This window comes from Gadus morhua, chromosome 5 (genome assembly GCF_902167405.1).
Source record: "Gadus morhua chromosome 5, gadMor3.0, whole genome shotgun sequence".
Classification (NCBI taxonomy): Eukaryota; Metazoa; Chordata; class Actinopteri; order Gadiformes; family Gadidae; genus Gadus; species Gadus morhua.
Genome location: NC_044052.1, coordinates 12,236,636 through 12,250,394, shown reverse-complemented (window position 1 = coordinate 12,250,394; position 13,759 = coordinate 12,236,636). Strand labels below are relative to the sequence as shown.

The 13,759-nt window shown below is 48.7% G+C and overlaps 3 protein-coding genes across 5 annotated transcripts in view; 1 reads left to right on the top strand and 2 right to left on the bottom strand.

The window, feature by feature from the left end:
* The window catches only part of prima1 (proline rich membrane anchor 1), a 15,164-nt gene extending 13,656 nt beyond the window's left edge, over positions 1 to 1,508 (bottom strand). The window contains exon 1 of the mRNA XM_030356750.1: positions 535 to 1,508. Coding sequence (XP_030212610.1) covers positions 535 to 717 — 183 coding nt within the window. The 5' untranslated portion in view covers positions 718 to 1,508. The remainder of the gene's footprint in view (positions 1 to 534) is intronic.
* Positions 1,509 to 5,865: 4,357 nt separating this feature from the next.
* LOC115544001 (protein FAM181A-like) lies at positions 5,866 to 7,301 on the top strand. The gene is made up of 2 exons (XM_030356739.1): positions 5,866 to 6,254; positions 6,375 to 7,301. Exon 2 carries the CDS (start codon positions 6,420 to 6,422, stop codon positions 7,212 to 7,214), a length of 795 nt encoding a protein of 264 aa, XP_030212599.1. The 5' UTR covers positions 5,866 to 6,254; positions 6,375 to 6,419; the 3' UTR covers positions 7,215 to 7,301.
* Positions 7,302 to 7,419: 118 nt separating this feature from the next.
* asb2b (ankyrin repeat and SOCS box containing 2b) lies at positions 7,420 to 13,727 on the bottom strand. 3 transcript variants are annotated; one of them, XM_030356689.1, is made up of 9 exons: positions 13,323 to 13,727; positions 12,552 to 12,759; positions 11,326 to 11,489; positions 10,958 to 11,113; positions 10,455 to 10,700; positions 9,948 to 10,119; positions 8,707 to 9,322; positions 8,370 to 8,523; positions 7,420 to 7,961 (listed from the first exon to the last, which is right to left on the bottom strand). In XM_030356689.1, exons 2-9 carry the CDS (start codon positions 12,710 to 12,712, stop codon positions 7,780 to 7,782), a joined length of 1,851 nt encoding a protein of 616 aa, XP_030212549.1. In that variant the 5' UTR covers positions 12,713 to 12,759; positions 13,323 to 13,727; the 3' UTR covers positions 7,420 to 7,779. The 3 variants fall into 3 exon arrangements, 2 of the variants coding, with proteins under 2 accessions (XP_030212549.1, XP_030212550.1); XR_003976780.1 differs by lacking the exon at positions 13,323 to 13,727 and having other exon boundaries at positions 8,370 to 8,498; positions 12,552 to 13,303; XM_030356690.1 differs by lacking the exons at positions 12,552 to 12,759; positions 13,323 to 13,727 and adding an exon at positions 11,868 to 12,537.
* Positions 13,728 to 13,759: the final 32 nt, after the last annotated feature.

Here is a 13,759-nt window from a genome sequence, read left to right as displayed (position 1 = left end):
CACACACACCGCTATCTGTAGGCAGCAGCAGGGCAGAGGTTATAAAACTCATAACATATGCTTTGCTGCAGGCTTCCTCATGTGGAATACTTTAGAAAATTGTGAGCAGAGAAACGCAGCCTCGCTGCTCTATGTTTGTTGCATTAGTATCTGGTGTGTGTGTGTGTGTGTGTGTGTGTGTGTGTGTGTGTGTGTGTGTGTGTGTGTGTGTGTGTGTGTGTGTGTGTGTGTGTGTATGAATGTCTTGTCTGTGTGGGAACATTTGTACTTCTTTACTTAGATTGCAAATGAATTCCACTTTGATGAAACCAAATAAGTAACGTTAGTCTGGATAGCTTCAAACCCTCAGTGCTGGCGTTGGATGAGGTGCAGACACAAACGTGTATTCACGCAAAACAAAAGTTTGCTTAAATGTACGCTTGATCAGAGCTATAGTCAATCTCATTTGCATAGCAATTAACTCCGGTTACGCTTGTGTCCTGTCTACTCATCCGTTAAATGACAAGTGACGCGGCGTCCCAACGTGAGCCTTACCTGGCATGAGAGTAAAACCAGAGAGAGGAGGCAATGACCGAAGAAGAAAGGCCACCAACTTAGAGTAAATGGCATTAGATCTTGGACCAGCATTCCTCCTGCGCTGTTCTCCAAGACACTAAGCAGCGTTTCCAATGGATGAATGCAGTACACATAGGACTGGACTGTTGGGGAAATCAACATCCAGGCCGATTCAGCGGCGAAATCTGTGACCGACGGCTCCAGAAATAGTTTCTGTCCCAATCATGTTCCTCTTGAAATCCCGATGTCGGTAGCGTAAGACAACCAATAGGATGAAACGGCCTGAAAATCGAGTCGATAATTCATATCTCGAAAGTAGTTTTTTATTGGCACTCAGATAGCGACCTGGAGGATCACGTCGCCGGGTTTGGCCGCTACTCCGTGCAGTGTGAGGGCGGTAGATGGCCCATGCCTCACATCCTCCTTCAGTTCATGCACAAGTGGAGATGGGCTCCTTTTCAAGCCATCGAAGTTGCAGGGAAGAGGGAAACCTCAAAACGCTGAGCGGTACAATTCCTCACGATTGCTGCATGTGGGCTCATCGGACATCTCTCTCCTGTAACTTACAACTCGGCTTGGACATTTACGAGCCAGCGCGTGTCCACGGCCACAGGTTCAATGATGCGTCTCCCTCCCTGCCAAACACAGCTGGCGCTTTGATACCAGGGCATCGCCGCGCCACGGAACACAAGTACACCTCGCAGCGCCTATCAGCTCATCCCGCCTGCCTGCAGGCTTTAAGTGTCCTCCTGACGGCAAATATTTTCAAAGTCCGAGAGACAGACCGCCAGATGAGGGGGGGTGAACCGCGGAAAGCTAAGTGCAAGGTCCAGTTTTTGATGCGTCGATCATTTAAATTGTGCTTTTAGCGATTCGGAGCTCAAAGTAGCGTGCGGTGCAGGAGGCGAGTCCTCGCGGATGACGCTTCATGGACCGGATTGAAGTCAACTAGAGGCTCGAGTCACGGCAAGCGACGAGAGAGAGAGAGAGAGAGAGAGAGAGAGAGAGAGAGAGAGAGAGAGAGAGAGAGAGAGAGAGAGAGAGAGAGAGAGAGAGAGAGAGAGAGAGAGAGAGAGAGAGAGAGAGAGAGAGAGAGAGAGAGAGAGAGAGAGAGAGAGAGAGAGAGAGAGAGAGAGAGAGAGAGAGAGAGAGAGAGAGAGAGAGAGAGAGAGAGAGAGAGAGAGAGAGAGAGAGAGAGAGAGAGAGAGAGAGAGAGAGAGAGAGAGAGAGAGAGAGAGAGAGAGAGAGAGAGAGAGAGAGAGAGAGAGAGAGAGAGAGAGAGAGAGAGAGAGAGATGTATGTGGAATAGAAAGATTTCCTTTTCTCAAACCATGAAAACTCTAATATTCATAAATGGCAATAACATATATACATATATATATATTTGTAAGCTGTAACCAGTATCATACTGATAATAAGATTTGTTAGCCTAATAAATTCAAATATTTGTACAAATACAATAAAAAAGATTAATTACTTTTTATTTAGTCCGTAGACAATAAGTGAAAGGTGGGACAGCTAGAGAAAAACAGAGAGAGAGAGAGAGAGAGAGAGAGAGAGAGAGAGAGAGAGAGAGAGAGAGAGAGAGAGAGAGAGAGAGAGAGAGAGAGAGAGAGAGAGAGGGAGAGAGAGAGAGAGAGGGAGAGAGGGAGAGAGAGAGGGAGAGAGAGAGAGAGAGAGAGAGAGAGGAGAGAGAGAGAGAGAGAGAGAGAGAGAGAGAGGGAGGGAGAGTTGACAGCAAAGTACCAGACTGCAAAAGCTAGCTTCTGAGAGGCAGTTGCATAATGCTGTTTTGCTGCTCACTGTAGGCAGTTGTGAAAGTAGCCTACAGCCTTCGCATCTCCACTCCACTCCCCTGCTAGGAAGTGACATTGTCTGAGAAGGCCACTTCATATACCGCTCCTAGTCCTCGTCCCAGCGCTCAAAGAGAGACACTTAGGACTGAACAACAATAAGAAGAATACCTGAATGATGCATGAACAATTCATCCAAACAGATGTGTTAATTAATGCACTCACCACTCTCTATACACATTTTCTTGTTATGAAAGCATATTTCAAACCCAAAGCCAATAAATGTGGAACACAAATGGACCTGGCGGTAATTCGCTGAGCATCCAGCCCAGCGAGCCCATAGTCCACCCTGTACGATACAGATATAATGTATTAATCACAGGAAACCACAATTCTTTATCAAAACCTGATCGTATCTCCCCTCCCCGAGGGGCCTAGAGGAGCCGCACCGGGCCCCTGTGTTCACCGTCCCCATCCATCACACAAAGAGCACTGGATTGGTCATATTACATTAGAGCATTGGTCCACGGAGGAGACCAGAATCCGCCGTTGTCAGATGCCATTATTTGCTGTTATAATAATAATAATAATAATAATAATAATAATAATAATAATAATAATACCTAAAGTTACACCTCACTGCCTGACCCCGAGCACTGTGAGGAGATTTCATTTGGATTCTGAATCTTATCTAGTGACTTTTCAATGGCAGCTGGAGGACTTCAGTTGGGCCTAGTGTAGCGTGATATCTGGCTGTAGGAGGTGTGTTTCTCCATGCAGCATTGGAATGGCTTTCTCACATCAGCGCGTACACAATATAAAATACCACCAGCACCCGACACAGAGGTTATGCGGGGCGTTATACATGCAGCAGGACATAGTAACATATCTATGAGTGTGTTCATATCTGGTCAGTGTAATGATGCTCTGTGATTGAAGGTAGGATGAGGGTTCTAAAGGAGGCTAAACGTCTCTGCCCGGCAGCGTTGAGGAGGACAGGGGTGCTTGAGGAGACATGGGATGTATGGAGACCATGCAGGGGTTTAAGCCACATGGAGACAGAGCTGGGGAGTGGATACCTGTCGACCGGGGCTGACGTATTGGTGACCCAGCGGTATTCCTCCTCTCCACCCCGTCCCAGTCTATCCCACTATTGATTATCTGACAGGAGAAAAACACTGCCTGCTGAGGTTCCTTCCTGCCTAACCTAATTTCAGCAAGCAGAGTCAGCCTGCCGTACATCACAGTGGGAGCCAACTTCTGCAAAATGGCCAACGGCTATATATATATGCATATATACATATAAATCCCACTCTGTTCTACTTTGATATAATCGCGTTGTGTGATAATAGGTAGTCAGTTCTCGAAGTTTGCAGCCTAATATGCTTCTGTACGTATCTGGATTTACAGATTTAAGTCGTTTTGGATAAAAGTGTCTGCCAAATTACCCCATAGTAATATTACAGGAAATAAAGGTAAGCAGACATCAATTGACAACAAAACAAACAAATAACGATTTTAAAAACGTATACATATATATGTATATGTATGCAGCATATTCTTCAGCACAAATTCATTGGATAGAGCCTCGCTGCTGATTGTGTTATCTCTTTCTGATTGAACTAGTGAACTGTTTGTAATGGAGAAACATTGCCATCTGGTGGTAAAAACTGGTATTGAATATTACTTGGATGCATTCAATTAACGATTTTTTATTTTTTAGTAGGCCTAGTGAGTAAAAGTGGAAAAGGTTTCTAAATTATTCGATTGTTCGAGGTCATATTATCTATAACTGATTAATGACCGTCGAGCTGGTCATGCTTACGAAAGATTGGGAAAAATAACCCGTTATAAGCTTATTTTAATGGTCATACTTCATAAGGCATTATAGTGTGTACTTTCAACCGAACCAAACCTGTACCGTTCCAAACTTTATTAATGAATACCAGTTTCCCTAGTCCTCTGAGGTTCCGTGGCGGGGGACGTTAACACACTTTGGGATAACTTTGGAGAAAATAAACAATCAAGCATCCCCTCAATCCATCTGCCTCCTAATCTGGCGTCTCGTCGGAGTCTGGTGGTGGCGTTGGCCACGGCCTCATCATGTCAGACGCCGGGATTGGGTTGACAGGCTGAGTGGGGGCTGACAGGCCGGGTGGGGGTGGGGGGGGGGCGGACGGACAGGCAAGGGGGCGGGGACGGGACGGGGTGGGACACCATTGTTAATTGGCCTTTTGAGCTGAACCGGTTGGTGACGGGGAGAGGAGAGCAGGAGGACAATGGTGTCCCGGTCCCTCATTGGAGTAGAAGGGATGCGACCCATGAAAGGATTGTCTGGGGAGAGAGCCCATAGCCGCACATGGTTAAAGCTTCTCTGTTGTTATTGACACTGATACAGGCCTATTGGCACAGCACTAAAAGTTATCATTTAGTAGCCTATCCCTCTATCCATCCTTCCCTCCATCTATATCTCTCTCTCTATACACAAGTCAAGTCAAGTCAAGTCAAATTTATTTCTATAGCACATTTAAAAACAACTGAGTTGACCCAAAGTGCTTACAAACAAACATAAAACAATGACAATGGTACAACAATAATAATGCAACATAAATAAAAAAACATATATATATATATTCATTTACTTTTTTATATATAGGTCTATATATAAATATGCCTATATAAATGTATATTGTAGGCTATATAAAAAAATAATGTATAAATATATATTTTTATATATATTATATAAAGAAATATGTATATCACTTATGGATCTATCTAACCATGGGTCTATAGACTGCACATTGAATCTACCAGGAACTTTTAAGTGGCGATTTACCTGCATGGGCCCCAGGGTGCACGGTTGAAGGGTGCAGGCGGGTAGGCATTCGGTGAGGGTAACTCACCAAAAAAACAGCCTCCTTACATGTCATCCCGCGCGAGAGTCCTGGGAGGACGCAGTCCGATAGAACCTGAGGTTACTCTGTTCCTACTTCAATGAGGGATGGAGCTCAATTAGCATTTCACAAGTCCCTTTGCCTCTTCTGTTGCAGCCTTCCCGCGGAGCCCGTGCTTTCTCTGGGGATTGTCCTGTTTCGGGCTCTTGTTGGCGTTGGCAGGGTGACAGTATTCGAGTGTGCAAACTTGTGCTATTGTCCGCGGGCCAGAGGGAGCCATGGAGACCCCCATAATATGACACAGGAAAATGTTTGCTGATGGCAATTCTATGGTCTTTGTCCGACTCTTTCTCCTTCATGACGACTCGATTTAAGTCTCTAAATGTTTGACTACAAATGCAAGAGTACTATCCAGCTCCCTACCCCTTTGTCCCGCGAGGTTTGAATGAGTAATTCCGCCTTTGTGTCGCTCGATTGAGGGGGCAAACAGAAAGACAAGATTCTTGAGCATTCAAGCCTCTTTCCATGGTTATGCACTCTTTAGATCCCCCCCCCCCACCCAACCCCCTCACCAAATCCCACTGCTGACCTCACATTTGTTGATGCTGAGAGGGAATAGGCCTATCTAAAGCAGTCAAGAAACAGTGAAACAAGTTAAAATCTGCTGTTTGATGAGGTTTTATTAAACTACGGCCTATGTTCGAAACTGAGAGGGAGGATTAGGAAGTTCAACTGTCTCTGGAGGTGGATGGAGCAGAATTTACATCAGCATGTGAGGAGACATACTGCATGCATCCCTTGAAGCGGCTGTTCTTGGCGGATCTCCATGACAACAATTTGCAATGGTGAAGAATTCGATACCGGGGCGCTAGGATGCTGATTGGGGAGCATTGTGAGGGGCCTGAGGTCGCTGATTGGTTCATGGAAACACCCTAACTACAAGGACTTTATATTCATTCAACTTCTTCAAGTGCTCAAAGCGCAGCTCGCGGGGGACCCGGCAGTGGGACTGGTGAGTTCAGCTGGTGGTGGAACAACATGTTTTTAACTACAGCATGGCATAGTCAAAGCCATTTCCTAACATAAGAAAATATTGATAATGTTTTAAACATTGCAATTAATTTCTCTGCAGGTTTTCTAGATGGATAACTTCCTGTAACGTGGATTACTTTTCAACATGGCGAGTTCTGAGAGTGAGGTTAAAACTTTATTGAATTTCGTTAATTTGGCGTCCAGCGACATCAAGGCGGCCCTGGACAAGTCTGCGCCTTGCAGACGCTCCGTGGACCACCGGAAGTACCTTCAGAAGCAGCTGAAGCGTTTTTCTCACAAATACTCCAGAGTTCCAAGATGCCACACGCACAAAGCTGCATTGCCCGAAGGCGCCAGACCAGCCGGGATTACTGCACCCCAGGGCACGAAGATCCCAGAAGGGGCGCGTTTGGATGGGCATGGTGTGGACACTTTACGCACCACTGCGGGCAAAGATACCGGCAGCCAGGAACTGCTGCCCATGAGGAAACGGCAATTACCGGCATCATTCTGGGAAGAACCTAAACTAACCGAACTTAAAAATGACTCTTTACAGGTAGGTCTCGAAAAGAGCCACATTGAGACTGATAAGAAAGAAAGGAAAGGAGCTCGTGTTGACGACTCAAAAGCCGCAATAAGCGCCTCGAGTCGACACGGCCCGGTGGACAGAGACAGGGTGAAATCGGACATGACCTCACACCACTTGAGTCTCTGCGGCTGTTGCCCCTTTCAGTACCACGGACAACAGGTGTTCCAGAGCCACGTGGTGGTCCCCCACTCCCCGTTGGTGCTGTGGGGCAAAGCCGCAGGAGCCGAAACAGGGATGGTCCTCCCTGAGCATCACTATGGACCGAAGGTTACCACGCACGTCGTGGTGAAGCCCATACCGACCAAGCCCCCCGTCCCGTCATCAATTTTCAGCGTGTTCGGCTTCCTCTAAAAGTCCAACCACATGACCGTGGACGAAAGCAGGTCCATCCATGCAAATAAGCGCCTGGTTATTTTGTGTCCAGCTAGCGGTAGGACTCTCTCAGCAGTTATTAAAGCACTTATTAGAAATGTTGTTTACATAGGTCGAATTTGCACTTCAGGAACATTAGTTAACAACTTTACCGAAGTATGAAGTGATGACCCAAACTCATGCCTTTAAATGTTCCAATTTTGTTTTAATTAAGAGACGAAAACTTTTTGTCCAAATAATGTTGACCTTTTTAAACAGTAGCTGTGATTTCCAAATAAAGTGTTATAACCTTTCTTAACTCCTGTCTTCAGAAGATTCATTCGTTAACAAACACATGCACTCCTTCAATACAGACACACTTAACTTAAACTTAAATAGTCTGATTCAAGCAAACATTGGCACCCCTAGTTGTACAACCCAAACATATTAACATGATATATAGTGAGTATAATACACAGTATCATCAGGCCCTTGTGCACACTGGAACAAGCTAAACGGCCACCGTTGCACATATAAACAAACCAAAACCATCACACATCTACATTCATTTCAGTTGAGACTCAGTAATAGTCGGGGAACTGAGCCGAGGTTCCTGAAGACCACTGGGACCAAGGTAGTGGAGGAGTCTGTCTGGCAGAGGGAGACTCTGGAGAGACCCCAGCCGGTGAGTTCCTATCTGTTCCCGAATCCTGATCCTGCTCAGATGCAGTAGAGGACGAGGCGACACTGGAAGATATGGATACATAGTGTAGTGTTATCAGTTTCAGTTTCCATATCGCGATGTATAACAGATACTGTGGAGAACGATGCGATGGTGTGTGTTCGAGGGAGATACGGAGAGAAATAGCGGGAGTGTGTGTGTTGGTGTGTGTGCGCGTGCTTTCATGTATGAGTGTAAGAGAGAGTGTGTTTGTTTGAGGGAGATACTGAGAGATATAAACAGAGTGTGTGTTGTTGTGTGTGTGTGTGCGCATGCTTCAATGTATGAGTGTAAGAGAGAGCGTGTGTGTGTGTGTTTTTTTAATTGAGTGTGAGAGCGTATGAGCAAGGCAGAGGGTTTGTGTGAGCGAGAGGAAGAGTGTGTTGGAGAGGGGGAGAGGGATCATTAAGGCTGAGCCTTTGTCTTCCACTTACGAGTCTTGTGTCTGACGGGGCCCCAGTCTTCCCGGCTGTCCAGCAGTTCGGTGATCCGGGCGCAGAGCTGAACGCTCCCCACGTACTCCAGGAGCAGGTCTACGATTGGTCCAGCCCGGTCACGCCCAGCTGAGGTAGAGAGCCATTCACAAAACTGCAGATCAAAAGAGTTAAGGAGAGCTCCGCGTCAATTCTCCTCTGTTATCATTCCTATCATTGCAATAGGCCTGCACACATTCCTTGCTTCCTCCTCCATTTAAAACAAGTTACTAGAGATACAATTACATTTTATAACTACAACTTATAACTGATATCGCGTCTCAGTCCGTCATCGCACCTGTGTGCCGTTGGCGGGGGACTGCTTGCAGGTCAGGGCAGGTATCCCAGAGCGGTGCGGGGGGGCGGCAGACAGCCGCCCGCTCTCCCTGCCCCTGGAGAGGGCCGGAGGGGTGCAGGCAGGGTGCGGGGCGGGGCCGTACCTACAGCCGAAGCAGGCCCGGGCGTCGCAGCCGTGCTCCAGCAGGCACCGGAGCACGGCCTCGCCGTCGGCACAGAGCGCCACCGCGCCGGGGAAGCGGGTGGGGTACGACGGCACGCCGACGTTAGCGTCGGCGCCGTGCTCCAGCAGCAGCTCCACGGCGCCCAGGCTGCCTCGCCGGGCGGCCAGCAGCAGGGGGCTGACGGGGTCCAGGGTCAGGCTGGCGCCCGCCCTCAGCAGCAGCGCCACCGTCTCTGTGGCTCCGCCGTCGACGGCAAAGTACAAGGGGGAGGTGCGCTGGTCGGGGTGCTGGGCGCAGCGCTGGCGGGACAGGGGGGCGTTGACGTCGGCGCCGGTCCGGAGCAGGACAGCTGCGGCAGCCAGCCTGTTGTTGTGGGCCGCCAGGTGCAGGGGGCTGATCCCGCTGCCCCGCAGCCGCGCACGGCTGGTGACCGGGACCAGCAGGGAGACGATCCTGGAGAGGGGGAGGGAGGGGGGAGAGGGGGAGGGAGAGAGAGAGGGAGGGAGAGGGATGGGGGAGAGGGAGAGGGAGAGAGAGGGTGGGGGAGAGAGAGGGAGGGGGGAGGGACAGAGGGAGAGGGAGGGAGGGAGAGAGAGAGGGAGAGAGAGAGAGAGGGAGAGAGAGAGAGAGAGGGGGGGGGGTAGAGAGAGGGAGGGAGGGGGAGAGAGAGAGAGAGAGAGAGAGAGAGAGAGAGAGAGAGAGAGAGAGAGAGAGAGAGAGAGAGAGAGAGAGAGAGAGAGAGGGAGGGGGGAGGGAGTGACAAAGGGAGAGGGAGGGAGGGAGAGAGAGAGGGAGGGAGAGAGACGGAGAGGGAGAGACACACACACAGAGCGTGAAGACCCATTAGACCAAACAAATGGCTGAAATAAGCCCTGTGTGCAGCATGTCTACACGACACAACTACCAAACAAACTCACCCATGGGACAGTGTATCGAACGGAACGACAGTTCTACAATTATAATCCCTCAACACATTGATATTTGATCATCATCAATATGCGCACGCTCTAATCCTATATGTCATCGTCACCCCCCCCTCTCCTGAACAGAGGTGTGGCTGAAGGCCCGCTGAACTCACTCCTGGTGCCCGTGCTCCGCCGCGGTGTGCAGTGGTAGCAGCCCTGAACCACAGGGTTTGTTTGCGTCTGCGTTCCGCTCCAGCAGCATGGCCGCCGCCTCCCGGTGGCCGTGCCTGCTGGCCTCATGCAAAGCGGTCACGCCGTCACATGTCTCCACGTTCACGTCCGCTCCTAGCGCAGCAACGAAAACAAAGAGGACCTGCTCTTCAACATCCCGACTCACTGCACAGGCCTTGTTGACGGAGCGGCGGGCCTCGGATCTCAACACCACCACTCGGCGTTCAGGAGCCAAGATGGCCGCCGGGTGAACCGGGGCCTATTATTATTAGTTTATTTGTCAGGAACAATGCAGCGCACATTATTACATAGACAATTATCACAGTCTATTCCATAATAATGGGTGTAGCTGTTTTAGAATGGAAGGTTTCTAGCCGATTGGCTAATTCACAACCACAATCGGAGGGAGGAACACGGCCTAGGGCCAGGGAAGGGAGCGGGTCCTGTACCTTTCCCCAGGAGGAAGCCCAGGGCCCGCAGCCTGCCCTGCTGGGCGGCCACGATGAGGGGCGTGATGCTGTGGGTGTTGGAGGGGTTGAGGTTGGCCCCCGCGGCGAGCAGCGTGTCGCAGAGCGCTGTGTTGTCCCGGGACACGGCCTGGTGCAGGGCCGTCCAGCCCTGGGCGCAGCGCTGGTTCACCGAGGCGCCGGCCTGCACCAGGAGGTCCGCCATGTCCGCGTTCTCTCGCTCGCACGCTGTCAGAAACACGGTGACCGTAGCCATGACGACGTGGACGCATGTTGTAGGATGCGTGTGGATGTTGTGCATGTGAAAATGCATGCTTGATTGTATGCATGCATGTATGTATGAATGTATGTTTGCATGTTTGTGTGTGCGTATGTATTTATGTGCTGTATTTATGCACGTATGTGTGTGTGTATGTATGTATGTATTTACGTATTCATGTATGTGTGCCCGTGTGTGTACACACATGTTTGTGAATTGGCCTCACCGATGTACAGGGGTGTGTCTTTGTTCTTCCCACAGATGTCGGGGTCAGCCCCGGCCTCCAGCAGACTGCGTACACAGGCCAGGTGCTCGGCGGAGGAGGCCAGCAGCAGCGCCGTCTGCTCCTGCAGCGTCCGCTTATCCACCGACGCCGGGTACGCTGATAAAGAGGAACATTTTGCATGTCGGTAAACATGGCGCTCAAAGGGGACAATGGAACACGGACCACAGAGTTCTGCCTCAGAAGTCAACGCCAGAGTTCACCGAGACTCTGTGTGTAAAAAGTCTGCACCTGGTCCACCTTCAGAGAAAGGCAGAGGAAGGCCTCCAGGAATGGTAACTCTCCATCCCTTGAGCGCTGTGTGTATTTACCCTTCAGGATCATCTTCACAGCCTCCGTCTCCCCACAGAAGGCGGCCTCGTGTAAAGGCGTCCAGCCGTCTTGGCCCTCCCTCGTCAGGCTGTGGCTGACAGACAGCTCCTTTAACGCCGTCATGTCTCCCCTCCTGATGGCTAGCACCAAAGGGTCCAGCTCCCTGGCAACACACATCGGTCAAACGGACTACGGTGTGTGTGTGTGTGTGTGTGTGTGTGTGTGTGTGTGTGTGTGTGTGTGTGTGTGTGTGTGTGTGTGTGTGTGTGTGTGTGTGTGTGTGTGTGTGTGTGTGTGTGTGTGTGTGCGTGTGTGTGCGTGTGTGTCAGTATCTGTGTTCAAGGACAGACCAATAGGAAATCAATACAAACAAAAACAATAGGACATATTTTCTTTAAATTTTCTTGGGCAAGATTAAGTCGCTTGAGATTTCATTTTACTAGCCTAAATATAGCACGGATCCCCGCTGCTCACACTGACCACGGCAGCGATACGTTTAGAGAACAGCTATTGCGCTGTCCAAAGGATTAAAGGGACTCACTCCGCAGACTCTGGCGTACCGGACCGTTGTCTATCGGCACGTCTCTGTCCGTCTGCTGTGGCCGTGAACACCTCGTGGTTTCGTTTGTTCCCGGCATTTCGTAGTTGCGATAGATATTCGGAATAACAGAATTTCGTCATTGTAGTGGAGGCGCGGATGAAGTGTGCGGCGGTGGAGGGGCATGGCGCGTCGAGGGGGAGGGAGCTCAGCTGTGCTGCTCGGAGATTATTTCGGGACTGTCATGCAGCTGGTGGGGGTCGCTGCATATGTCGCTACACCATCACAAGATAGCGCTAACGGCGCTTAAGATAAAATACTTCCCTTTCTCACTTTCTCACTGACGTCACAGTTCCTACTTCATCAATTACAGTTGTTCTCACGAGTTCAGAATAACCCACATCTCTAGCAATCTTATTGCCACCGACATTCGAGGTAGCCTATATAATGATTATTACAGCCTGCATACGATAAAAGCTCCCGTAACGTTTCATGATTTTAATTAGTCTTATTCAGAAAAACAGCAAGGCCCTTATGGTTAATCTTGGTTATAGTGTAACGCAATAGGCGTAAGGTAAGGTACACCATATTGCCAAACCAATTCGTTGCTATACGAATTTACATGTGAATTCAGATGCATGTCATAGTTCAAATGGACAATAGTGTAATACAATAACAATTTAATACCTGGAAACGCTTTCCTCCGTGTTAGCCTGGACAGTCCAGCGGTAGGGGGCCAGCCTAGTCTGGGGAAGGGTCCTGCATCTGGTTGCTTGTAACAGGTCCATCATAACATCAGGAGTCGAGGTGACCCACGCATCAGTGCTATTTCTCGTTCCAGTCGGCATGGCCGAAAGGGGGGCCGTGAAATCCTTGTGAAGACACGCTCAATAGCCTAGATGAGACCACAGAAATGACATTGCTAATTATTGGCTCATTATACGAAGAAAATCCCCGAAACGCACGCACGCATACTTGCACTCTCGCACGCAAGTTATTTCCACGCGCACAGTGACCTGTAGGCCAGCGAAGTGAGGAGAGTGGTGCACGGCCAGAGGGCTGCGGTTTCAGTACCGCGGACGAATGCCTTTTAAGGGCATATGCAACCATGTGTTGTCCCACTCTGACTGTACAGCTAGAAAGATTACACCAGGCTGATATATCATGGACTAGTTTGCTCTCGGAGGTTTGCACGTTATCTTCTTGTGATAGCTTTTTTTTTTTTTTTAACGCCACGAAAAGGGAGACCACATACTGATTAACATCAAGGCTTCTTTTACATCTGTTGTAAACAGTTGTTGAGCATTATCATGAAAATATACAACACGACACAAAATAAGACATTTGCATTCATTCATATGGTCATTGATTATAGGCTACTTGGGTTCTAGTAGTTTGAGCATAAAAGTTTATCATCGTCATTTCAGGAACAACATTTTACGATTCATTTACACGCACCTCTGTTCCTGTTGTTGACTTCTTGTTTTTTTGAGGGTCCAAATAAATCTTTCTAGCCAAAAAAATAATATTTTATCGTCAACCAACAGTAGGCCTAAATAATATATATATTTTTAATAAACACCTGCGTTGGCCTATACCAGACGCCAACGTTCAAAGAGTTGGCCTTGACTTGTTTTGACTAAAACAAGTCCAGCAGCATATCTCTTTAAACTGGATGAACTAGGCTGCATTGTCTGGGCTACTTATGAAGGTGTTAATTTACTGCAATTACACACAATGCCAGGAATGTTCTCAATGTTCAGGACGTAGACACAATAGTAAATATAACATATTTCATGACAGCTGTGTTCGTGTGCCCAGCAAAAAAGGCTATCCGAAAACATTGAAGGATACATTGGAGGTAAACAATCAAATGAGTGAAGGAAACAGGTACC